Source organism: Talpa occidentalis, unplaced genomic scaffold (assembly GCF_014898055.3).
Source record: "Talpa occidentalis isolate TD23 unplaced genomic scaffold, MPIMG_talOcc4v2.1 talOcc4.9, whole genome shotgun sequence".
NCBI lineage: Eukaryota > Metazoa > Chordata > Mammalia > Eulipotyphla > Talpidae > Talpa > Talpa occidentalis.
Genome location: NW_023605305.1, coordinates 74,851,965 through 74,878,528, shown reverse-complemented (window position 1 = coordinate 74,878,528; position 26,564 = coordinate 74,851,965). Strand labels below are relative to the sequence as shown.

Sequence of the window (26,564 nt, the reverse complement as noted above, 5' to 3'; positions counted from 1 at the left end):
TGCCTGAGCACAGAGAACTGAGACTCAGCTGCAAGGCCCTCCTAGCCTGTCCTCCCTCCCTCTGCCCCCTCCCCCTCTACAGACACTGACCCCTGACCTGTGAATGAGGGCCAGGAGCCATTTCTATGTAAAAGGAATCACTCTTCCTTCACAGCTCAGCCCCTCCCTTCCTCCTGCAGCCCCTCAATGTGGACACAGCTGTTTCCCTTGGTGCCTTTGCCTGCTTCTCTTCTCTGTCATTTCCTCCTCAGCAGATGCTGCCATTTCCCGGTTAGGGTCATGGAGACTGGGCTCCCTGAGCAGTTCAGGGAGACCTGCTGCATTTTCCTTGAGATGTGGTTACATCCAGGCTGATCCTCTGTGCCATAGCACTCTCCCTTCTCTGTCATTACAGCATTTGTCATCTACCCAGAGGGCAGCTGGCAGGTTGAGGGGCACGCAGGAAGCCACCTCTGGCCCAGCAGCCTCTGTGTCTGTGCTGTTGGTTGCCCAACAACCACCGAGGCCGGAAACCCTACAGAGAGAGCTGCAGCTGTTCCTACCTCAGTGGGTATTAATTTCACCCCAATTCATAGCAGTTTAGGGCAGCCATGCCCAGGCTGTAAAAGTCCCACAGGATGGGGGGGGGCAGGCAGGGAGGTGACTGGCTCCCAGTGGCTGGAGCTACACTGTTCTTTCCATCCTTTAAGCGCTGACAAACAAAGCCCCCTTTGGGCCTCCCTGGTGGTGCAGGCAGTTGAGCACAGCTCTGTGAAGCTGTTCACAGTCTCTGCAGTGCGGGTTTGATTCCCGGCCGGCCAGGGAGATTCCCACCGTGCGGCAGACATCTCCGGTCGCGCCTGCTGCTCCCCTCAGCAGTACTTTCTGTCTGTCTACCTGTTCTGCTCCCCACCTGTCTCTGGTGACTCCTCTCACCCTCCTGTGCCTCTGGCCTGTACCCCAGCTATTGTATAAATAATAAAAATAAATAAATCTTAAAAAAAAAACCTTTCCTCTGAACACATCCTGGGTTTATGCAGATGCAGCATCGCTAGGTTCATGATACACTCATTAAGGTTTGAAGTTGGACTAGTGAGCTCTTCTTCTTTTATTAAAACATTTTTTATTTTTAAAACATTTAAAGGATATGAAATCATATCTTTGTATTTAATTTTAGATCCTTAAAAGTTTGCGAGGGAAAAAAATGTATGGACAGTGTTTGCATGCAGCCTCAAGGCTGGGGCCAAGATGTGCTGGTTTAGAGGACAGATAAAGAAGCGGTGGTGGCCACATGCTCTTCTGCAGTCCTTACTGGATTTAGTTCTGATCCTGTTATGGGTTCCAGAAGCACAGTAGGAACTGGAGCCAGGACTCTGGATCTTGTAAGAATTGTGGCACTGACTTCTCTCCAATGTTTTTCTGTGTTTTCTTATAAATCGTGACTCCATCTTCCTGTTCATAGTAAGGAATCTTTTCTGAAGTCTGTGAGAAATATATGCTTAATACGTATATTTAAATGTAACATGGAGAGAGAGAAGATAGGGTGGAGAGGAGGCAGCATGCAGCTGCAAAATCACAGACAAAAATGTAGCTTCCCCGTTGTGTGAAGTTCTAGTAGTTTTGATACCATTGTTGGTCTGTGGAAATTCCCTCATTCCTACTTTTTCCTGGATCCTGGCCACTTGTCTTCTCTCTAATTGTTTAGTTCCCTTTTCAAAAGACCAAACACTGCTTTGGGGAAACAAATTGTCTCCTCGAAAGTGTTTTGTCTGCAAAGGAAAACCCCTTGAATCGTTTCCACCAGCACACAAGCATTGTCGGTCTAGTGTCTCCAATGTCTCAAAAACTCTCCTTTGAAAATGTAAATACGGAAAAAGAAAAATACCGGATGGTCTCACTCATAGCAGGAATCTAGAAAACTTAAATAAGGGACCAGGAAAATGAATATAAGAAAGTGAAAATCAAAATCAACAAAAAACTATGAACCAGAGACACTTTTTGGGGGTGGGGGCGGGAGGGGAAGGATTGGGGTCAGAATGGGGCGTTTGCAATTGTATGGGGGAATATAAAAATAAAATTTAATATTTAAAAAAAAAAAAAAAAAAAAGAAAATGTAAATACGCCAAAGAAGAAATTAAAAAGCAGGAGAGAACCACATGTACAAAGGAAAGACTATTAAGAGACTATTTTATTTAATTTTATATGCATGTATTGAAAACTGATGTGAAAGATAACTTTGTAGGAAAATATAATTTACCAATACTGACTACAGTAGAGAAAGAAAATCTGAACAGATAAATTAGCTGCTGTGGAAAAACACTCTCCTGTGTTTCTCCGTTATTCCTGCTACACCTCTATTGACACTAGATATATGGCTTCTTTCCCCAACACCAAGCATTTTTTTTTTTTTTACTTCTAGACACTTTCTAGGTATCCTCAGGTCTAATACTGTCTTCCCAGAGTGTGCATCAGATCCCACAGGTTCACAGATCAGTCCCCCAAATCAATCCTCCCTACACATCATATGTCTTTTTCAATGAGGTTGGAATCTTGTAACCTTTTGGAGGTGTCTGCATGTCAATTAAAATAGGTCTCCCATTCAATTTTTTAAATTTGGGAACCCTTCTTTCAAGCATACTTGAATGTTTTTGTCTAATTGGAATGTTTTTCATAATGGCCACTGTAATTCTAGGTTGTTTTAGTAAGAGTTTCCCAATTTTGTAGCTATCTACAGATACTGTGATTGCATTTCCTAGACATAAGAACAAACAGCTGTGTGAGAAGGTGGCACATTCAATCCTTTGAAATTTGAATATCCTATTTCTTTAGCTTGGACCTTAGTATCTTGGAGCCAAAATAATACCTGAGAGGGATGTGCTGCTGTTTTGGGACTTTGTAGATTTTTACAATGCACCTCCTTGCATGGAATTTTTCTTGAAGTTGAAGGGTGGCCCAGTGCTGCTCTGACCATACCGTGGCCAATTTCTCCCTGCAGGGGAGTCTTAGAGTCAGGCGGCGAGTGTTCCAGGCAGCTTTAGAGGCTCAGCCTGTGCCTGCCAGATTGGCAGTTTTGACTTTTCAGAGTCCTATTAGCAATAGGTCTGTTATCCACTTAAGAAGATTTCTTTAGTGGTAGATGCCCTAATGACTTGTACTTGCCTAGTTCTTGATGTGACATTGGTCAAAACAAGACACTTCTCCTCTTTATTTATTTCTCAGGTCCCTAAATCCTCCAGTGGTTTATGCTATGAACCTACTTTGAGATTTCATGTATCCCTTTGTATTCAGGGCAAATATATACATACACACACACACACACACACACTCACACATATATACACACATATGTATGTGTAGGTATAAATATACATATATAATACACACACATATATATTATATATATTATTTTTAAATATAAAGCTCATTTGGGTGAGAGCTGCACCTAAGGGAGCAGAGCTCAGATCTGAGAGTGATTTACCCGTTGCCATCAAGAGTAAATTCAAAGGATTTAGAGGGCACCTCAACTGTCTGTCTCCTTGCCCCCCAAGTCCTCAGCAGTTAGCTTTGGTTCCCATCTTTATCACCAAAAACAGTTAGAAATGATTAAAGTACACAAGTTAGGCTATGCAAACCAACTTTATTTAATACTTTGTGAAGTGGGCATTCTCCATTCTTAAGGAATAGGGGAAAAGAATGACTATGGAAGAGAAAAATAGAAAATGAATAAGGAGCAAGCAACTAAGTAGCGTGTCTAGAGCTGATTGGTGTTTGGGATTAGCTGACTGTGTACTGCATTTTGATCAAGTGGACCACTTAGTGGGACAAGAAAATTTTTAAATTTTGGTTTGTTGATGTGGTACTCAGGACAATAATGGATCCATCGTAGGTCTAGAAATTTATTTCAACAGACCAGAGAAGGAAAATGGGGCATAAAAATTTCAAAGGGGAGGGTTCTGTTACCTTACTTATAAACAACTTAATTTTTGATTTGAAAAGACTGAAATAATATATAGAAACATTATTATAATTATTATTTTTATTTTTTTAAAGATTTATTTATTCATGCATATAAGAACCGGGGTATAGGCCAGATGCGCGGGAGGGTGAGAGGATTCACCAGAGACAGGGTGGGGAGCAGAACAGGCAGACTGATGAAATACACTGCTGAGGGGAGAGGCAGCCAAGACAGGAAAGGTCTGCTGCGCCATATGGGACCCTCGCTGGCCGGCCGGTATCAAACCGGCGCTGCAGAGGCTGCCGGCAGCACTGCGCTCAACCACCTGTGCCACCAGGGGAGGCCCCAATTATTATTTTTACACGATTATTATGGGAAAGGAATTGGATGCAGAATTAATATAAATAAATGGACAGGTTACATAATACAACTTAAAAGACATTCTGCTATCCCAAAAATAAAATGTCTTATGTGTAAACTATAACAGGAATTATGTGAAAGATATGTGACAAAAAATATAAAATAGTACTGAAGAACACAGAATAATTTCTGAACAAATACAAAAGGATAGCATATTCTCTAATAGGAAAATTAAGTTATAAAAATTCAGTTTTCCTATAATTAATCTACAAATAAAATGTGGTCTTGATTAAAAAAATATACCAATAAGATTTTAAAAAAATCTTGACAAGCAGATAATTTATATGGAAAAATATAAGGCCAAGGCATCCAAAAACATTCTGAAAAATAAGCATAACCAGAAAGAATAACTCTACCAGATATTAAAACATACCATGGAAATATAGTTGCTAAAAGAGCAAAGTATCAGCACACAAACAGACATGAAAATTCCAGAAGAAAAAGACATGAGGAATGATTTTGATACAGTTGGTTAGCCATCAGGAAAAAACGAAAGGTTGAACTCATACCACATGTTTCATACAAAACTTCCTCAAGGACCAAAGATCTGAATGCATCTGGAAATGGATAATTATGATAGTTGCACATTATAAATATGCATAAGTCCTTAAACTGTACACTTAAAAATGACTACAGTGGTAAATTTCATGTGATGTACATTTTACCACAATAGTAACAATGGAACACACACACACACACACACACACACACACACACGATTTTAAAGTAAAAAGTGAAATAAACTTGTGGGATAATTTTTCTATAATCAAGAGTAGGAATGGCCTATATATGATTTAAAAAAATACATAGACAATAAAAAGAAAACCTCTGAAAGCAGATTTAACAATATATAAAAAATTTCTTCATGACAAAGGTGACTATACACAGGAAAAAAGTCACAACTTTAGAAAAAAATTATATATGTAATTCATATATTAAAAGAAAAAAGAGAAAGGAGAGAATTTGAATATTCATTAGTTGGGGAAGAGGATTAACAGCAATTGAGGTGAATTCTATGCCACCATGTAAAAGACTAAGGCACCTCTTTAAATATTTTAATGAAATAACTGCTAACCTACATCAAACTGAAAAAAAAATGTAATTGATTCACAGCAGTTTGTTAGCATTTGTGTAAAAGGAAAAGGGAAGTAAGCAGATGTTTTCTATGCCTAAGATAGAATATCTCTGAAAGCATATAGGGAAAAAGAAAACAGGGAAAGTATATTGTCACTATCTATCACTCTATACCTTTTGAGTTTTGAGCCTTGTGACTGTATCAGCTATTCAAAAACTGAATAAAATTTAAAAAGATTAAACTGCCCCTTGTTCCTATAATCTCCTTTAAAAGCTTTATCAAAAGTCTCCAGTAAACTACTTCTCCAGAGCAAAACAACAGCAGATACAATGCAAGCTCCTCTAGAATTTCTGTCAGACAAATGACTGTTGTTTGTGCTAGGTGGGAGCTAAGGGACAGGACTCTGTGTTCCCATGAAGAGAACCTGCCCTTCAGAGGACCTGGGATGCCATGGCCGGGAGCTTGAGGAGAGCCATGGGTGTCATGGCTCAGGGGAACTGTGAGCCAGACTAAGTGAGCCATGCAAGTGAGCCAGGCTAAGTCCAATCTAGGAGGAGGGAGTTTCATTATTGGGGAGACAAGGGAATATGTCGTTCCAGTGCAGTTGGTTCTCTGCAGGCTGCAGAGCAGAGACTGCCATATTCCCTCTAACATGTAGCTTTCTGATGCCCTATGGACCCTGACAAGTTGACCTGATCACTGAGAACAAAAGGAATCATGAGGAAAATCCAAGCAAAACAAACATCAAGGGCATCAGTAACTGGAAGAGAAGGCCACCCAGCAGAACATCTAGAATACCCAACCCTAGAATAATGCTTCTCAGACTTACTGTCCATAGGCATAATCTAGGAGTTTGTTAAAATGAAGATTCTGATGCAATAGGTAATGCCTAAGAGTGTCTATTGCTAACAAGTTACTAAATAATGCTGATGCTGCTGGTGCTTGGGACACACCTTGAATAGCAGTGACTTAGTGAAATACAGCTGCAGCATAATTCTCAACACTAGCTGTAATTTAGAAGCATCTAAAGAATGTTTTAAAACCCAATACAGACATAATGAAGTTGGAATTTCTGGTGTAGGCACTGTACCTTTTAAAAGTTTCCCTAGTGTACAGCATTGAGAAATACTCAGTGTTAACTTAAAAAATGGTAAAAGGCTTTCTGGAACTAAATAAAACCAATTTTCCAAATTGTAAAAAGTTATATGGTAATTTATATGGTAAATTAAAGGAAATAATGGCCTCTGTTAAATATCAAAGCAGTGACATGGAAGCCCAGAAAAATAAAACATCTCAAAACACATGCCCTCAACAAAAAAGATGGAAAAATTTATAGAATTTATAACAGATATAGAGGATGGATTGAATTTTTCTAATATGTGAGTGGTGAAAACTCCAGAAGGATAGCATGGAACAGAGGGAAGTAAAAATATTATAAAAGTTGCAGAGAGATTGTGTTCACCTGAAGAAAGAAATAAGTGATAAGACTAAAAGGACCCATTGAGTTCCAGATAGGATTTTTTTAGCTAAGAATATGCACTGTGAGTGGCATCACTAAAGATGGAAGAGTAAGTAACTCCAGGAAACAGTCTCCTCACAAAACAACTATTTAACAAGGAAGACCTATCAGAAACAACTATTTCAGAACTTGGCCTATACTCTGACACTTGAAGCATCTAAAGGAGTGCTTGATGAAGAAAGAGGTTGTTAAATTTTGATGTTTTTGAGTTGGCTACCATCCTGTCCTCCGCAGCTCCATGGCAAGCAGCCACAGAGATGGCAGCCATGTTTCTGGTGGAAATTGCTGGTGCCAGAGAAGCAACAAGAGTGTTATCCTCCTAAAACCTGAGTTGTGTTTTATTTCCTGCCTGGTTGATGACTGAGTGGTTGGCAGAATGAAGGTAGAAGTCAATAACCAAAAGAAAAAGGGAAGATTTTTGATTACATGGAAACAATACACCCTTACACGGCTAATGAACAAAAGAGAAAATCACTAAAGAAATTAGAAAATAGCCTGTGATGAATAAAAATGAAACAAAACATACCAAAACTTATGGGATGCATTGAAAGCAATTTTCAGAGATTACTTTATGGCTATAAATATCCACATTAAAAAATAAGAAAAATTTCTTATCAACAATCTAAATTTACACTTTAAGGAACCATAAAAAGAATAAATGCAAAACTCACAAAAGGAAGGAAATAACAAAGATTAGTGCAGCGATAAGTGGGATAGAAAGTAGAAAATAAAGTAGGGGCTCCCTGGTGGCACAAGGGGTTAAGTTGCAGCTCTAAGAAGCTGTCTATAGTCACTGCAGCACGAGTTCCATCCCCAGCCAGGATGCTGACCCACATGGTGAAGCAGACCTCTCCTGTCTCGCCTGTTGTTCCCCTCAGCAGTATATTTCAGTCAATCTGCCTGTTCTGTTCCCCACTCTGTTTCAGGTGAATCCTTTCATCCCCTGCACCTCTGGCCTGTACCCCAGTTCTTGTATGCATAAATAAATCTTTGAAAAATAGCAGGTTAAATTATAACACAAGTTTGTTTTTTTAAAAAAAGATCAACAAAGTTGACAAACTTGTACTTAATCTAAGAAAAAAAGGTAGTAGATGCAATTAACTAAAGTCAGATATTAAAGTGGGGATGTTACTGACCTTATAGAAATTAAAAGAATTAAAAGATAATTTCATGAAGAATGGAAATTTAACAAACTCAATAACATATTGATATATGGAAATTAATAATTTCTGGAAATGCAAAAATAACCCAAATTGGCTCAAAAATACATAGAAAATATAAACACACATAACAAAGAAATGAGATATAAGTAATCAGAAGAGATGAGAATGAAAAGCTTCCTCCCAAAGAAAAGTTTAGGAGCACATGGAATTATTGATGAATTTTATCCAATATTTAAAGAATCACACCAATCCTACTCATTTTTTCCCCCCAAAATAGAAGAGGATGGAATTTATTCTGTGAAGTTGCCATTATTCTTATACCATGGTCAAGATATGAACTATAGACTGATATTCCCGATGAATATAGATACAAAACCTCCAACAAAATGTTAGAAAATTGAATCCAGCAGCCCATTAAAGGGATTATATACTATTACCAAGTGGGATTAGTTCCCAAAATGCAACAGTAATTCAAAAAAAAAGAAACCCAGTCAATATAACACATCATGTTGATAGAACAAAGGAAAAAAATACATGATTACTTTTATAGATTCAGAAAAGCTTTTGGTAAAATTCAATACCATTTCATGATTAATACTCAGAAGACTAGGAACCTAGGGAAACTTTTTTACCATGATAAAGAACATTTATGAAAAACTCACAACAAATATCAAACTCAATCATGAAAGATAATGTTTTCCCTTGAAGGTCATGAACAAGACAAGGATCCTCAGTTTTACAACTACTACTCAATGTCATCCATGAAGTAATTAAGTGAGAAAAAGAAAGACAAAAACTGGAAAGGAAGAAGTAGAACTGTCTCTATTTTCAGATGAATCTATCTATTGAATATCCCATATAACCACATAAACACACAATTACCAGAGTTAATAGATTTAACAAAGTTGTAGGGTACAAAACCAACAGACAAAAATTCTATTTTGTTTTGCTATACCACCAACAGCCAATCTGAAAAAGGAAATTTGAAAAACAATTTACTATGATAGCTTTGGGGAAAAAATGAAGGAGTAAATTTAACAAGTGGATGAAAGACTTTTACACTGAAAACTACAAAATATTGATGATAAAAATTAAAAAAACTAAATGAATGAAAGACGTTCATGAGTTGGAAGACAATATTGTTAAGGTGGCAATACTCCCCCTAAATTAATACAGTCCCTATCAAAATTTCTTTTTCAGAAATGGAAAAGATGAACTTCAAATTCATATGGAGGACTCACATCTCCAATTTCAAAACATGCTATGAAGCTATGGTGATCAAAACAGTGTGGTATTGACATGGAATGGATATATAGACTAAGGTAATAGAATTAAGAGCCCAGAAATAGACTCAAACATCTATAACCAATTGATTTTCAAGATCATTCTATGGTACTGAGTAGTCACATACAAAATAATGAAATACCATCCCTACCTCATATCATATACAAAAATGAAATCAAACAAATGAAAAGTCAAAAACCTAAATATAACAGCTGCAACTATAAAACTATTAGAAGAAAATAGAGATAAATTATTCATGATCTCAGATTTGCCAATTTGACCTATGATTTGGATTTTTGGACTTGACATCAAAAGCATGAACAACAATATTAAAAAATAGACAAATTTGACTTTATTAAAATGAAAACTTTGGTGGAGTAAAAGATATTAAGACTATAAAAAGACAAGTAACAGGATAGGTTTCAGTATCCAGAAAATCAGAAAATATTAAGAACTCTCGGGCCTCCCGTGGTGGTGCAGGTGGTTGAGCGCCAGCTGTGAAGTTGTCCGCAGCCTCTGCAGCACTGGTTCGATCCGGGCCAGCTGGCAAGTGTCCCACATTGGGCGGCAGACCTCTCCTGCCTTGCCCACTGCTCCCCTCAGCAGTTTACTTCCTCAGTCTGCCTGTTCTGTTCCCCGCTCTGTTTCTGGTGAATCCTCTCACCCTCCCACGCATCTGGCCTGTACCCGGGTATAAAATAAATAAATCAATCTTTAAAAAAAAAAAGAACTCTCACAACTCAACAGCAAAAAGGGAAAATAAAATTATTTTTCAAATGGGCAAAGGATGTGTATTTTCCTCCAAAGAAAATACACAAATAGCTAACAAGTGCATGAAATGATGTTCAACATTATTGGTTACTAAGGAAATGCTAATTGAACCACAAATAAGATGGACTTCACAGCCATTGAGATGGGAAAAAAAGGGAAAATGACAGGTAATGGCAAAGATGTCGATAAATAAAGCCATGTACATTGCTGTTAGGAATGTGAAATGGTGCCGTTACTGTGGAAAACAGTGGGTGTTATTAGGCAATTCTTTAAAAAAAATAATCAAGCTTAGTATTACCATGTGACCCAGAAAGTCCTCTCCTAGATATATATCCAAGGGAAAATAAACCGTATGTCCACATAGAGCCTTTTTCATAAATGTTTATAAAGGCATTATTCATAATAGCTAAAATATATAAACAACTCACATGTACATCAATACATCAGATGTACAAATTGTGGTTTATAAATACAACAGAATACCCAGCAATAAAAGGGGAAAATGTACTGATGCAAGTTATAATTTGATGAACTTAAAAACACTATGCTAAGTGAAACCAGACACAAGCAGTTTCACATTGTGTGATTCTCTTCATTTGGTTTGCCAGGACAGGGAAATGCAGAGACAGAAAGCAGATTAGTGCCTCCCAAAGGATTGGGGAGGGGAAGGAGTGATTACTTAATGGACAGAGTATAATCTGGGATGATGATCCTATTTTGAAACTAGAGAGAGGGCATGGTTACACAACACTGTGAAGACACAAGATACCACTGAATGTTATGCTTTTTAGTGTTTGTTGTATGTATAAGAATTTTGCTTTAGTAGGACAAAGAGACGTGCTAAGCACATGCTGGAACATTTCTGGAAATACGACAAAAAGAAACAAAAACATAGGAAATTTCCTAAAGTAAAATACTTTGAAATGAAAAAAATCAGGAAACTTTTCTTCCAAACCAGAAGCTTGATGACAGAGAAAAGTCATCTGTGCACGAAAAAGAAGTGATAGCAACCACAAACCCTTCAAGTCAGCCGCAGTGTCACCTACTGTCAGGTTATGAGAAACTCTGGACACTTAAGTAATGATTCAGGGAATATATTATCCACAGAGCACATTTGAATAATGTCCTCAGAATCTTCTTAATGAAACAACAATTAACCACAACAGAGATCATCAGAGTAGGGAAAGAAAAAGAATAAATCATGGAAAGCAAAGAGCCACAATGGATAATGGTAGTGTGACTGGAAATTTGTTACTTCAGTGATATGTAAAGATTCTTAAAGTGAATGAGTCATATTTTCAGGAAAAAAGAATCTAAAAATAGTCTAGAAATAGACCACTTGAGTATTTCGGGAAAATCTCTAAGTTGGATGGATGTTGCCTGGAGAGGGTAAGACCATTACATGGGGTGGGGAGAGCAGAGAAGGTGGGTTAATGAGTGTTTTGTGTTTTGTCTTCTTGAGGGGTGGTAAGAAGTGGGAAAGAGAGGGCAGGAGTTGTAACATTGAATATTTTAACATAAAAGCAGAGAAACATGCACTAGGAATGTAGGTAGTAAAGGAATGGAGAAGCACAGAGTAATGTTGAAAGTAGTAAGGAGGAAGAGAAAAGCCTAGAAGCTCGCTGACTTCTACTGAGCATGCTGCCACCATCACCCACCCCTTCCTTCTTGAACACATTCCTCCTGGGGCCTTTGTGACTCAAGCTCCCAAGGTATCCCCCCTAGCTGCTCCCCTCCTCCCTTCTCCTTCTACCCTCTGGTGGTGAGTGTGGTGAGTGCGGTGCTCCCTTTCCTCTCTGGCTGCACTCCTCTCCACTGAGGTAGCTAACATCCTGCCTTTAAGGAGAGTGACCATGCTGGCCTTTCCCTGAGACTCAGACCCACACGCTGTTGCCTGCTCCACATCTGCTCTTGGAAGCCGATGTTAGCATGTCCCAAACTGAGTGCTTCTGAGAAGGAAGGAAGCACTGTGGACTGTGGGTGATTTGGTGGTGGGTGCACTATAGTGGGGGTATCCTAGCATTACCTCAATTAAAAATAAGTATTAATAAATACAACTGAGTTTTTGTTTTATGTCTCTCCTCACCCAAACCTGCTCCTCCCTAGGTTCATATTAATTTGATCTCCATTAATGTCACTCTGTCTATTCAGTTGTTTAAGCCAGAAACCTGGACATTCTTCTTTTCCTTCACTTCAGCATCCAAATCTATCAGCAGCCCCTGCTAATTCTGCCTCCAATTTTTTCCTGAATAGCTACACTTCTCCCCATGTCCTGCACCTGCCTTCTGTCACTTTACCTTTTGTAAGATCCTTCTAACAAGAATCTTTCCTCTACTCTTGCCCCCTATAAACTATTCTCCACATGGTATCTATTCTAAAGTGATCATTAAAAATGTAAATCACATGATATCACTCTGCTAAAAATCACTCAGTGTCTTCCTCTTGCACTAGATTCACCCAAACTCCCTACCCACCTACAGAGGTTTCCTTCCTCCTGGTCCCTGTCCTCAGCGCTCCTCTTCACTCATTCTGCTCCAATCTACTCCCTCTGCCCGCTTCCAGCCAAGATCATTTCTGCACTGGGAACTTTGCACTGGGAACTCTTCCTTTGCCTGAAACACTCATCTCTCAGGGTTCACTTCAATTATTAACCCTTCATAGGACTCTCCTTGATTAACTCCCCACACCCTCCACCTCCACCAAATCACTATTCTCATTATCCTAAGTGTCAGTCAGTGTTCTTGGTTAACAGCATCAGAAATCATCTAACTGAATGTACATATAAGAGGATGCCAGGCGGCCCTCCCATCTTTGGGGAGTCCAGGTGATCAGGCGTTGATACTGTTTGTCCAGAAATCACACCCTATCCTGCACTGGAGCTGGTGCAGTAAAAGCTGATCTGTCACTTCTGGCACAGACATCACAGCTGCACCCCAACACCACTGACTCTGGACACTAGCTCTGTCCCACACGCTGCCACTGCCTCAGGCAACTGGGTGTGGCTGATGCAGTTACTGTTGCAAAGAGCACAGATGCCATAGTTCTTTTCATGCCATGAGCCTGTATTTGAATGTCCAGGGAAGGGGCATATTTTTGGACATGTCCAGGTCATGTGCCACCTCTGCAGCAAAGGAGGCTGAAGAATGAGTGTCTGGCATCTTCAATTCAATAGTGGGAGGTGGGCTCTGCCTCAATAAACAGAAAAATGCACAGATAAGAGAAGAAAGTTCAGATTAGAGGCAGCAGATGAGAAATCTGCTCTTTTTTATTTTCCTTTATAGTTTTTTAATGATCTGAAGTCCTTCGTTTCCCCTGAGTTTTCAGCAACCCCTTTACTAGAAGGGAAGCTCCAAGAGCAGGCCCTGGTGCTGGTTCTCCCCTGTGTCTAGAGTAACCCCAACAGTGTCCCGCTCATTAGCATTTGTTGAATGAAGGCAGACTGACCCAAAGGAGCACAAATTTGTACCAAAAAGTGGAATATGAAGAATAGAAGCTAGTTGCATGTCAAATACCACAAGATGGTACTGTAAAACTAGGACTGACCAGTGACAACTAGATTTCATCATTTTAAGGCCTTATTAGTGATTCGATCAAGAGTATTTTCAGTGGAGTGGGGGACCAGAAGCAACACTGCAGTAGACTGAAGAAAACATGCTGGCAACAGAGAAAGCTGAAATGATTTTCTTCTGGTGTAGATAAACAAATGGGGGAATTGAATTATTGTTTATCAACTTTAATAAGATCACTTTCTTTTTCCCGGAATTAAACCAGCTCCAGGAAATTGGGCTGCAAGCTGTGCAGTGCAAGCTGCAAGAAAAGGAAAGAACAAGAGTCTGGGAGGGCAGCAGACATGAGCTTAAATCAAAACTATCATGTTCTAGGCCAGCCCAACACCTTAGCAAGTCACCTCTGCAGCTTCATTTTATAAATATAAAGTAATGTGATGTGAAAACATGTACCAGATATGACATAATCTTTCCTTTCACCTCCATTCTTAGCTATTTCTTTGCCAGGTTCCCAGACAGCCGAAGACCCCAGCTTTCCCTCCACACTGGAAAAAGCTGTTGGGGAGTCTGTCCAGCTGCCACTGAACTGCTCCTCATGCCCTGACATTCGGGAGATTGAGTGGACCTGGGGTCATGGGGACAAAGAAGGACAGTTTCTGGTGTCCTGGAGGCCTAATACCTCTGCTCCTGAATGGTATAAAATTGAAGAAAAATACAAGAGCAGGCTCTTCCTGACAGAGATGGGCTTCTTGACCATCACAGATCTCACAACGGAAATGAGTGGAATATATACAGCGAAAACCAAATTCCACTCAGGAGCATCCCAGAAGAAAGCCTTCAGACTCTGTGTATATGGTAAGGTGGGAGCCAGGCCCAAGCAGACATTCCACAACCTCATTAAGTAAGTTAGCTTAAAATCAGGACATACCCTACTTCCCAACCCCAAATGACTCTCTTTTCTCCTTGGTACTCTCTGCCTCCAACCCGCCCTCCCTCCATCCCCTCTGCTTGGGTTATCACTGAGGCCTCACTGACTCTGATTTCTTTCTCCTTCCAAATCACGCTCCATGCAACTGCTATTTGGACTTTTTTAAAAGGCAGAACACTTTCTGTTATATTTCTGCTTAAACGCAAACAATGCTCCGCATCCTATTCTACAGGATGGATGGCACTCAGGACAAGAAGTCCAGGCCCTCTTGGCTGTCCAGCCTCAATTCTAGGCATTTTCCACCCGGTGCCATGCTCAAAATTTTCTAACCCCTTCTCTCCTCCTTGACATACACTGATGGCTCTCCAGAGACATCATCTACCATTCCTGCCCTGCACAACCAGCACATCCTCATCCAGTGCATATGGGGGAGGGTGAGAACTCCCACACAGTAGGTGGGAAAGCTTTAAGAAGAGAACGGTTGACTGGGTTGCTGTCCAAGCTGGTTTCCTATGGTGAAGGGTCTCCTTTCCTCCTTGACTGATAAACTTGCATACCTCCTGAGTAATATCATGCGGACACAGTCTCATCCTATTACTTTTGACAGCAAGAAATGGAAATCTGCTCAAATGAGATCAATGAAGGAGGGTTTATTGTAAAGATATAGAGACCTCTAGGAGGAAGGTCAATGAAGGGGCTCCTCAGGCCCTCGTGGTCACGGGAACTGGAAAGCTGGAAAGCTGATGGGCACTGTCCTCTGTCAGGGGTCATACCTTTCATGTCTGCTTCTCTCGCATTCTCCCCCTCTATTCTCTTGGCTTTCTCCACACAGTGGGGACTATGACAGCTATGGGCCCAAGCCAACCATAGAGCAAAGAGTCTTTCCTGGAACATTCCACATGGAAAGTTCCAGGGAAGGACTCTTAGTGACTGGGCGTGGGTCATAAGTCCACCCTAAGGTGGGTGATCAGGCAGGGAAATAGGATGGTTGATTAGCCACTTGTGCCCGCCCCTGAAACCAGGGTCAGGGTGCTGTGATTGACAATCACAATAATCAAAAACTCAATGCTGGAGAAGAGGAGATACCAGAAAAAAAAAGAAGTGTTTCCAGCTGTTTTCCTTTCATCTTTCTTTCCATCCCCTGATAATCCACCAGTGCCCAAATTAAATCTTTCAACACTTACTTTGCTCATGATAGCCTCTCATGGTGAGAGACCCATCTCATCTTAACGCTATAACTCCTCTACCCACTGATGCTTTCTTTTCTTTTTTAAAACTTAAATTTCTAATTTGAGTTCATTAATTGCATTTCTCAGGTCATTCATTTTTTTTCTGCATTTTCTCCATTTTTTCTGCATTTTCTCTTTACCATGGAAATTTTGGACTTTCTCCCAATAAGAAGATAAAATCTTCCATATCTTTGTGGTTGGATTCTGGAGACTTGTTCCCTTCTGTGGTGACGTACACCCTTGAGGTCTCAAGTTGCCCTCTGCTTTTTTGTCTGTTCATTTGCTGTATTAGATCTTCTCCCCTAAGGGTCTTTATTTTCTAGCAGTAGAAAATTAGAAGCATCGGGGGGGCCCAAAGGAGCACTGATTCCCCACCCTGGTCACCAGCAACCAGGAAGTCCCTTGTTTGCAGACCTGTCCCTGTGGTTACTTGTAGTTTCTGACTCTGTGGCCACGGCCTCACAGGTCTCATAGGGGTGGGTAAGGCAGGTACTCAGTCTTTCTGCAGCATCTCATGTAGAAGTACTCTGCCAAAATGGTTATTGGAGCAGTATGCTCAGAGGTGCTGCATTCTCCCCAGTATGGAGAGAGACATGCCAGGGGTGGTGCCATTTCCAGGCCAGCCCTTTGGTTGCCTCTCCAAAGTGACCCTGAAAATGCTGCTGGCCTGGCCAAGTTCACTGTAGCCTCTTGTAGTTTCTTTGTAGGCACAGATTGGGACGTTGTGTGTGGGGGGAGTAGGAAAGGGCAGATGTTTCCCACCCCCCCTCAAAGGATGGGCACAGGCAGTCCTGGGAGCCCAGAGACCACCCTGGGATGGCCAGGTTTCTCTCCACACTGCCAAACCCAGTCACCAGCTGCCTGGATGTCCTTTGTTCTGCTGTGGAATAGGCTGTGCTCTCACACTGAGTTATCACTCTACGCAGCACCACGGGAGCGCCTGGGACTGTTGAGGGAGGGATGGTGTCCCTCTCAAGGAACTGTGACTGTTCCTCACTTACAGTTTCTCAGCTTTCCTTCCTTTTCTGGTGGCTTCTGTCTCTCCTTGCTAAGAGACCAGTTCTCCAGTCCCAGTCTCCATTCCAGATGTGCGTGCTCCCCTGTACACTCATCCCCACTGTCCCCGAGGGAAGTGATGTCTCAGGAACTGCCTGCTCACCACCACCCCTGGGAGTCTCCCTCCCCTGCCTCTTGACTTTCACAACTGCATGTCCTAAGGTCTTTTCTGACTCCTATTAACTGAGTATTTCCATGTTGAAGTTGCACATTCTTTTTCCTAATTCTTTTAGGGATCCTGTTTCTGTCTGCCTTGCACTGGGGAGTTATTTGTGTGACTGATTTATTGACATGTAGTTGTACAAAGAGTTTCTTTATAATTTTAAATACTTTTTCTTACCTGTGCTCTGATTTTCATTTCTAATGGCATGTACTTAGAGCTTTAATTTTTTAGTCAGATATTAATCTACTTTCCTTTGATTTTTAAAATCACCTGTTGATTTTTCCTGAACAAATCTTAGTATCATCTATGCACATGTGGTATATGCTTCAGAACAATTAGCATATAACTTGATTTTTAAAGTATTAAGTGAGTGGGTAATTCTATTTCTCAGGCTACAAGAAGTGGAGAGAGAGCATTGTTGACATCCACCCTCTCCTCAGCCCTGTACCTGGGGGGGTTTGGCTTGCTCTGTGTTTCTGCTCTGCCATCCCTGGCACACAGGCTGTGTCCTCAGCCTGCTGCCTCAGTGCCAAGGTATCTGCTGCTCCAATATCACTGCACAATAGAGATGACAAAGGGGAAGGACAAGGGGAAAGTATTTCTTGTTTTGAGAATTTGTCTTTTCAGCAGTAAAGACCTTTCCTCCCACATGGCAGATTTCCTCCTACTTCATTGTTCAGAATCAATGTAACTGCTAGCAAGACTGGAAATAAGAATTTAGCTCCAGGCTATAGCAGAGGAAGGCAAAGACCTAGAGGGGTTGGGAATGAGTATGGAGCGAGCTTCCTGTCAGACTAGCCACATTGTTACTAATACCTGTTTTCTCCTAAATTATGCCCTCCCCTCTAATCTAGGTGGGTGTGTCCTTCAGAGTAAGATAATTCAGGATAGTAATAGTGGACTTGATGGTTTATTCTTCAACTTTCAGTAGTGTTTTGGTTTTGATTTGATTTACATATTTATATATTTCCCAACCATGTTAACTGATATTCATCTAAAATGTCTTTATTTGGCTTTCTTAATCTTTTTGGTTTAAAATTTTATTTATTTTATTTGTTCTTCAGTGACTATTCCCTTACCTGCAATAATTTTATTAACATTTTCCTTATCTATCATTTCCCACCTCTTTCTTTTTATTCTTTCTGTGTCATTAGCTAATGTAAATGGCTTACAGTTGGATTTACTTAATGTGTCTTGTTTATTAAATGTAGTGATATGATGCATTAAAAATACTCAATTTTTTTATATGCAGGGACCTGCTTCTGACATCTTACTTTATATTTTTTATTTGTCATCTTTCTTTGCTTTCTGTTTAATTAATGCCACTTTCTTTTTTTAAGATTTATTTATTTATGCATAGAAGAGCTGGGGTACAGGCCAGAGGTGTGGAGGGGGTGAGAGGATCCAACAGAGACAGAGTGGGGAGCAGAACAGGCAGACTGACTGAAATACACTGCTGAGAGGAGCAGTGGGCGAGACAGGAGAGGTCTGCTGCGCCATGTGGGTTGCTCCCTGGCCAGCCGGGGATCGAACTCATGCTGCAGAGGCTGTGGATTGCTTCACAGTGCGGTGCTTAACCCCTTGCACCACCAGTGAGGCCCCTTCCCACTGTATTTTAAGTTCCTTCCATGTTGACTTTAGCACCAAATAATAATTTATGTGATTATCATGTATAAGTATATCATATACATCAGTTATTAATTATCTAGACTTAGTGAGCAAGAGGGGCCTCTGGGCTGGGAATCAGAACCCCAGATGAGGGGGTAGGTTCCTTCCGGAAAACCTCACACATCTGGGTCACATAAGAGAGAGCAGGTGATACTTGCCTGGGCATCCACTTCTGAAGCTCAGTTTCTCTTTTTGCCCCTCCTTATCCCAGAGCCTGTCCCCCACCCACAGATTCTGATCCATTCATCAGCCCACACATCAGGCTGGTGCAAGGTCAGCCTGGAGTGTGGGGTCCCTGGGGTCACAGAGCACCTGACAGTGGCCTGGGAGAGCCAGGACCTGCCCTGGGAGCTGGAGCAGAGTGGGCCACTGGGACTGGCACCCAAGCCCTGGAATCTAAGCCTGACCCTGCTCCTGAACCAGACCAACACCAGCCTCACCTGTGTGGTCAGCAACCCGGTGGACAGGAAGAATGTGACCTTGCACCTGGACAGCATCTGCCTACCGGGGGGTGAGTGAGCTGTCAGGAAGGGTGATGACAGTGGGCTCTTGGGTAACAGTGGGGGAGAGACAAACTGGAGGGCTCAGAGGAAATGGTGGGTCTGAGGAACATTTTAAGGCTGTTGTTGTGGTACAACCAAAAGCCCCCACCCAGTGGGCAGCCAGGCCTCTTCAGTGTCTCCACACCAGCAAGGCCAGAAATTGGACCAGTATGTGGAGATGTGGAGATTGTGGCATCACCAGGACAGTAATGTGGGGCTGGCATGTCGGTAACCCCTTTCCCATCATCTAGGGGCCTGAGAGGCTGAATGACTCACCAGAAGATGATCAGGAGAGAAGAAAGGCTTGGGGAGTAAGGACTAAGCCTTCACGCTGGAATGCCTTTGCCCGCCAGACCCAGAGTCCCTCCCTGCATGGGTTGGGTGTTCAGAGTGATGGATGCCCGTCTCTGCTGCGGGCCAATCATGTCATTCTGAGGACGCTCACCACTGCTGAGAGCACAACCCAGCTCAGCTCTCCTCCGAGCAGCGAGAGCCCCTGTGGTTACCATGGTCATTGCCACACGCCGCCCCTCCCCCCCCCAGCCACCTATGCTGTCACCTCTGCTACATAAAAGGCTGTACAGAGTCAGGAGGGGGGAGCCCTGGGTCCTAGTTTCATACAGATCCAAACCCCCTACTTTCCTAGGACGACAGGTCAGGGCCAAGTGACGGAAGGGAAGGTGATGGTCAGTTCTGCTGCCCCTCCCACTGCCCGGCCCCCAGCGTGGCTGCTTACATGGGCGGAATAGTCTCTTCAGCGTCATTTCCTCACTCAGCCACTCAGGATTCAACCCTCACACTTGGAGTGAGCACCTACTATGTGCAGCGTGGGGGGGAAGGGGTCTGTGAAAAACCAGACAATCCCTGTCCTCAAGGACTTACGGTGTAGTGTGTGTGAGTGTGTGTGTGTGTAGTGTCACCACACCCTGGCTGTGGGCCCTGGACACTTAACTTTTGGAGCCTTCAAGTGATATGGATAAGAATTTTATCTGTTTCCTAGGACTGTGGTGAGGACTAAAAGAAGCAATCTACATAAAATTGTTAATCCAGTGTATGTCACAGATTGTGTCCATAATTTTTAGAAAATAGTCAAAGAAGATGAGTAATTTCTGGATATAAAGTAATTGGTTAAGTGCTGTGGCTGAAGCAAATACAAAGTATATGGTTCGAAAGAAAGCATACTGGCAAAGCACAACAAAACTAACCTTTAGACCCTGGAAAATACAGTGGCTGCCAGAGGGGGTGGGATGGTAGCAGGAGCGGGAGGGGAGGGAAGATTCTAGGACATCAGCATAGGAGCTTTGCTGGAGGGTGAGTGAAGCTATGCACATATGAAGGGGTGAAGACCCCAAGTTATATATTCATGTAAATGATTGGAAAAACAATAAAATTTGGGGAAAACCACCAAAGTATATGGTTCGAGTACAAAAAGGACTACAAGAAACAGAGTAGCTGCTGCAGGAGTTGGGGAAGGTCTCAGAGAAGGGGATACCTGAGTTGGGCCTTGAGGATGAACAGGAGTTTTCTTGTGGCAGCGTGAGACAGGCATCCCAAACTGAGAATAGAACAAGCCCTGAGGTTTCGTGATTCTTCCATCTCTTCTCCTTCCAGGAATATATGTCTCTTCAGGGAATCTGAGAGGAGAATTAAGAGGCAGGCTGAGGGGATGAGCAGTGGCATATCCAGCTAGTGGGTGGCCTCCGAGCTTCCTGTGGGGAATCGGGACAGAGTCACACAGAAGAAACATTAATGTGATATGGCCAGTGGGAAGGGAGACTGGGAAGGAGACGACCCTCAGCAGGACACTTGGGGTGCAGAACCCCTCTGCTCCCTCTGCCTGGCCCCCAGCCTGAGAGGCAGATCTGACACTAGCCCTTGATCCCCAGGCTCTGTTCAGAGAAAATGGATCTGGAGCAGCATCCTTCCCATGGTTCTGATGTTGATGCTGATCCTGGGGGCTGGAGTGTGGGTCTGGGTGAGGATGAAGAGGAAGACTGGGAAAAGTAGGTTCTGGGACCTCAGGAACACCCTGGGGTAGGGAAACCTGGGGGAGGGGAGCACATGGAGGGGGGAGGGCTGGAGGGGACATGGGCTCCCCTGTGCATCACCTGCAGAAGGCAGGGTAGAGCAGGGCTCTGTGGGAGCTGTGTGCACGCCCAGAATGGAGGGGGGCTGGATGGCAGGAGCTGGGGCCTGAATGTGCAGCCTGTGGAGAGGTAGCTGCCTTGCCCTGGGGTTGACAGAGATCACCCCAGTTGTGCACCCCTCATGGAGTGTCTGCTGTGTGCAGGGGCATCCTGGGCAGCTGCTCCTCAGGCCCTTCCCCCAGGAGAACCTGCTGAGCTGCCCGAGTACGACGTCTACAGCAATGCAGAGGCCAAGTATTCGAAGGTCAGCCCCCTGAGACAGCCCCAGGTAGGTCTAAGGGAGTCAAGTCAGAACACAACAGCTGATGTGAGCTCAGAAGCCCTGCCTTTTCTGAATGACCTAAAGGAAGCAGAAGCAGGGGCCACTGGCAGGCTCTGGAGGTGGGGCAGATGGGCGGAACTAGGAGCATCTGGCAAGCCCTATCCTCCCCCACACTGCAGGTCACCTTCCTCTACCTGCCTGCGATCCCACCATCTATGCCACCTGTGGGTGAAGGCTTTGTTGCTCCTCTGAAAGATACAATCCCCCCTCCCCCCACGCATCTCATTGACCCTCATTTGGAAATTGAAACTGTGATCCCAGATGGCAAGATCCATCAAGATCTTGGAGGGGGAGACCTGGAGGCAGGACAAGTTGGAGGAGGAGAGAACACTGGGGGCTCCCCAGAAGCAATGGTCCTTAGCTGAGCTCACATGAGAAACACCTGAGGGGCTTGGTGAAGCACAGGTGGCCCCAGCACGGGCCACTCCCAGAGCTTCTGCCTCCATGGTTAGGGCAGCCCTGAGAAAGTGTATTTCTAACATGTGATGCTGATGCTCCTGGTCCCCCCACTTTGAGGACCCCTGGGCTAGGGAGTGAGCAGGAGAGCAGGCAGAACCCAGGTCTGGACTCCTGGGAGCAGCCCAGTCATGCCACACCCTCCTGTCCCATCTCCCCTGACCTCTCTAAAGATGGGGCAACTCTGGATCATGGCCCCACAGAGCAGCGGGACATGAGAAACCTTCTGGTCTGGTCCCAGCAGTTTACAATGGGGGAATTTGGGATCCATGAGGAAGACGGACTTGGCAGAGAACTGGGGCGAGCACACAACAGAATGGGGGTGACCTTGCTCCCAGCCCAGCCTGCTGTGCGCTGTCCCCAGTTTTCTGAGCACCTCCATCCTGCGACTTCTCCCCTTGGCCCCTCTGAGCTATGCTCCATCTGACCTGGGCCTCAGGGGACTTGGGAAATACCTCCTTGGGACCCAAACCCCAACACCCTGTACCAGAGAAGCCCCAGTGGGGAGCAATGTGTGGCTTTCGGATGGAGAAAAAAGTCAGGTGACATCTGGCCCAGACACTGAGCCTGTCCTGAAGCCCCTGACACCTCAGTCCCTGGCCTTGGGGGAGTGGCCAGCCTGGTGTGGAGAATGAGTGCCCTCCCAGGACACGGGGAGACCAACTCAGGGAGAGAGGGGGGACATGAAGGACAGAGTCGGGAGAACTGGACATGAAATCCAGCTCTGACACTGATTTCTTGTCAACTTACAATATCACTTTACTCCCCAGCATCGCCTTCTTCCTTTATAAAGTGAGGATTACAGCCCAACTGTCTTGCAATTATCTGATGCTTTGCTGTTTTTGAAAGCACTTTGTAAAGAGAACATTCAAGATGGTTTACAAGTTTCTTCCACAAGAGAATTCTGTAAAAAATATTTACTGTTTACTGCGTTTCCAGATTGTTCTGATCTGGCTACAGCAGTCAACAAACAGCAAACTCCTTGACCTTTTAGAATATACATTCTAGATTAGAGGAGGGAAGAAAAACAAAACAAACAAAAAATGAATGTTAGATGATAAGTGCAGGAAAAAATACAGCAAATGGGGGCTCATGTGTGATTCTCACTGAGGCTGCCAGGGAGAGCCTCACCAGGAAAGAGCCTAAAAGGGGAGAAGCACTGAGCCCCGTGGACGTGGGGAGGGTGGGGGAAGCAGCTTGGGGAGAGGACAGAGGCCTGTACTGAAGCTGTATTCTGGGTACTTATCAGAGTTGCGGCCAGGACTGCCTGCAGGAGGAGCACAGGAAAAGGGTAGCTTGACTGAGCAGGCACCTAATGCTTAGGAGCTGGTGAACCCACTCCTGACTCTGCTTCAATTGTAGAAAGACCTACAGAAGGACACCTGCCGTGCACGGAGCCCCAGAGATTCTACAGCAGTCTGCACTGTCTATGAGAAGATCCGGGCAAGCCCAGAACCCCAGGGGAGTCCCTAGACCATGAAGATATGGGGGTCAGTGAAGGGTCTTGGCAAATTAAGTCCCACAGCATTCTGTAGCCCAAGGTCCCCAGAGAACTCTCCTTAAGATACAACAGGGGCTGGACCCCAAGTCTTTCTGACTCATGCTTTTGAGCTAGCAGTTCCCTTGGGCCCCCACCACCATTTTCCCACTGTAAAGGCTATGAGCAGTGACTCTGTGTAGGGTAAATAAAAAGCATCAGGCTTTTCCACCCTCCTGCCATTAGACTAAATGCATGCCTGATGATGGAGTAGGGTGTGGGCATACATAGGTGGATACACCTGGGCTAAGACTGGGCTTATAAGGGCAGCATCATGAGAACATCACGAGAGCAAAAGAGAAGACCAGCAGAGCAGCAGAGGTCACGAGAGAATGCCTGTAGGGTAAGTGAAAAAGTATCAGGCTTTTCTGCTCTCCCGCCATCAGGATAGATGACGGAACCCTGTGGTCCTGAATGCATGCCTGATGGCGGGCACCTGGAGTAGGGTGTGAGCAGATGTAGACGGGATTCACCTGGGCTAAGACTGGGCTTATAAGGGTGGCATCACAGGGATGCCAGAGGAAGAGCAGAAACCAGAGAGAATGAAAGAACAGAGAAAAGAGAGAAGCAGAGGCCACAAGAAAATCCGGAGAGCCCAGACAGAGTAAAGACTTGCTGGGGGCTGGGAGGCCTGCCAGCCTCCCGGCTTCCCAACACCTCTACCTGCTGTGTACCTGATGAATCCCAAAAAAAGCCTGAAAAAGCCATATAGGGCTCCAGGACTTCTCCTTTACCTGTCTGCTAGGATCATAGAGATCCTGCTCCCTGTCCTCCTGCCATTACAGTGCCGGAGAGCCCAGAAAGAGTGAAGACTCACCAGGGGCTGTGAGGGCAGCCAGCCTCTCAGTCTGCAGGCACCCCTGCCTGCCATGTGCCTGGTAAACTCAATGAAAGCCTGAAAAAGCCACTGAGGGCTCCAGGACTCTGCTCCTTCACCCTTCTGCTTGGGTCATAGAGATCCTGCCATGTGGCCATCCTGCCACTATACTCTGCTTCTTGAACATCTGAGTATGACAGGGGAACCCTTCATCCAAGAATGAAATGTTAATTTTATTGTTTCTCCTTTATCATCTGTGATGTCACAAGGTTTTCTCTTTTTTTATTTATTAACAATACAGTCATTTGAAACTGAGTTATCCTTACATTATTGGAATAAATCCCAGTCAATGCATTATCCTTTTAATGTGCTACTCTTTGAAAATATTTTTATTTGGGATTATTGCATCGCTAGTCAAAAATGCAATTCTCCTGTATTTTTTGTTTTTCTTTGAAAGTTTGGTATTTGTGTTGTACATATGAAAGATTCCTTTTATCCTCACTAATAATTCAAGAATTTTTTGATAGACTAAAAGTTTCCTTTTAAAGAAAAGAATTCCCATTTACCAGTGTTTTTATTATGTTACTTAAAGTTATATGAACATGAAACTATGTATGAACATGAACCTATATATGGCTTTTATAAGTAAACCAAAAATAAATACATATAAAGATAATAGTAAAACAAAGAAGCAATGGTTATTCAAACTGATATTCAATCTTACAAACAATGTAACTTGATGGGTGTGTTTCTTTTGCTGACACTAAATCATAATGTTGGGATTATTGGGAAAAAATGTATGTTCAGATCAGGTTGTATTTTTTTTTTAATTTATTTTTATACAAGAACCGGGGTACAGGCCAGATGTGTGGGAGGGTGAGAGGATTCACCAGAGACAGCAGGGAAGAGAACAGGCAGACTGATGAAATACACTGCTGAAGGGAGTAGTGGATGCGACAGGAGAGGTCTGCCGCGCCATGTGGGACCCTCGCTGGCCAGCCAGGATCAAACCGGTGCTGCAGAGGCTGCGACAGCTTCACAGCAAGGTGCTCAAATGCCTGCGCCACCAGGAGAGGCCCTGTATTTACTTATTTTTATAATTGAATATACAGTGTTACTTTACATGTTTATTGACACTATTCAAGGCTTTGTTAGTTCAAAACAGTCGACCACATTGTAACAGCAGGAAGGCCATGGAGCAGGATCTCTATGATCTGAGCAGATTGGGTAAGGAGAGTCCTGGAGCCCTCACTGGCTTTTGCAGTCTTTTACTGGGATCTGCCAGGTACACGGCAGGCAGGGGTGCTGGGAAGCCAGGAGGCTGGCAGGCCTCCCAGCCCTCAGCAAGTCTTCACTCTTTCTGGGCTCTCCGGCATTCTCTGGTGGTCTCTGGTGGTCTCTGCTTCTCTTTCACTCTCATTCCCTCTGCTGCTCTGCTCTTCCTCTGGTGTCCTTGTGACGCCGCCCTTATAAACCCAGTCTCTCGGCCCAGGTGTATCCACTTAGGCATGCCCACATCCTACTCCAGGTGCCCACCAATAGGCATGCATTCAGGACCACACAGTTCCATCAATCCTAATGGCTGGAAGGCAGAAAAGCCTGATGCTTTTTTATCTTACCCTGCACACATCTTAATGGAAACTCTACCAGGTGACATTGCTACGTCTGTAAAATTGCTTAATTCATCTGAAAAAAAAATTAATGCCACAGCTTCATTGAAATCGCCATGCATACACACCTACTACACTACTGGAATCACAGAATAAATTAGTTCTTCCTTGGGCATTTGTACCCATAGTAGGTCCCTGTTACATTACTGCTAATGAGCTTTTGTAAGTTGGTGTCACAAAGATAGAATCCCAGGCCTCTGCATGCACATCAGAGAGGAACTGCTGAGCTGCCCAGCCTGTGTGAGAGGCACCGTGGGCAGAGGTGGGCAGTGAGCCAAAACCAATTCAATGGATGATCAAGTCATCAAAATGATCACTTGTGTCCATTTACCAGAAATGCCTTTCTTTTACCTACGC

General features: G+C 43.5%; 1 protein-coding gene and 1 long non-coding RNA gene across 5 annotated transcripts in view; one reads left to right on the top strand and one right to left on the bottom strand.

Moving 5' to 3' along the window:
- The window catches only part of LOC119235767 (uncharacterized), a 29,662-nt gene extending 9,884 nt beyond the window's left edge, over positions 1-19,778 (bottom strand). Inside the window, exon 1 of the long non-coding RNA XR_005122911.2 lies at positions 19,535-19,778. This is a non-coding gene — a long non-coding RNA (uncharacterized LOC119235767). The remainder of the gene's footprint in view (positions 1-19,534) is intronic.
- LOC119235766 (CD48 antigen-like) overlaps positions 1-25,866 on the top strand; it is a 28,531-nt gene extending 2,665 nt beyond the window's left edge. The window contains exons 2-6 of one of the 4 annotated variants that reach the window (XM_037499320.2): positions 14,165-14,527; positions 18,928-19,227; positions 21,145-21,261; positions 21,549-21,649; positions 23,546-25,866. In XM_037499320.2, the coding sequence (XP_037355217.1) occupies positions 14,165-14,527; positions 18,928-19,227; positions 21,145-21,261; positions 21,549-21,649; positions 23,546-23,656 (992 nt within the window). In that variant the 3' untranslated portion in view covers positions 23,657-25,866. Of the gene's footprint in view, positions 1-14,164; positions 14,528-18,927; positions 19,228-21,144; positions 21,262-21,548; positions 21,674-23,545 lie in introns of all 4 variants that reach the window. The other 3 variants (XM_037499319.2, XM_037499318.2, XM_037499321.2) reach the window with 3 other exon arrangements.
- The last annotated feature ends 698 nt before the right edge of the window (positions 25,867-26,564 follow it).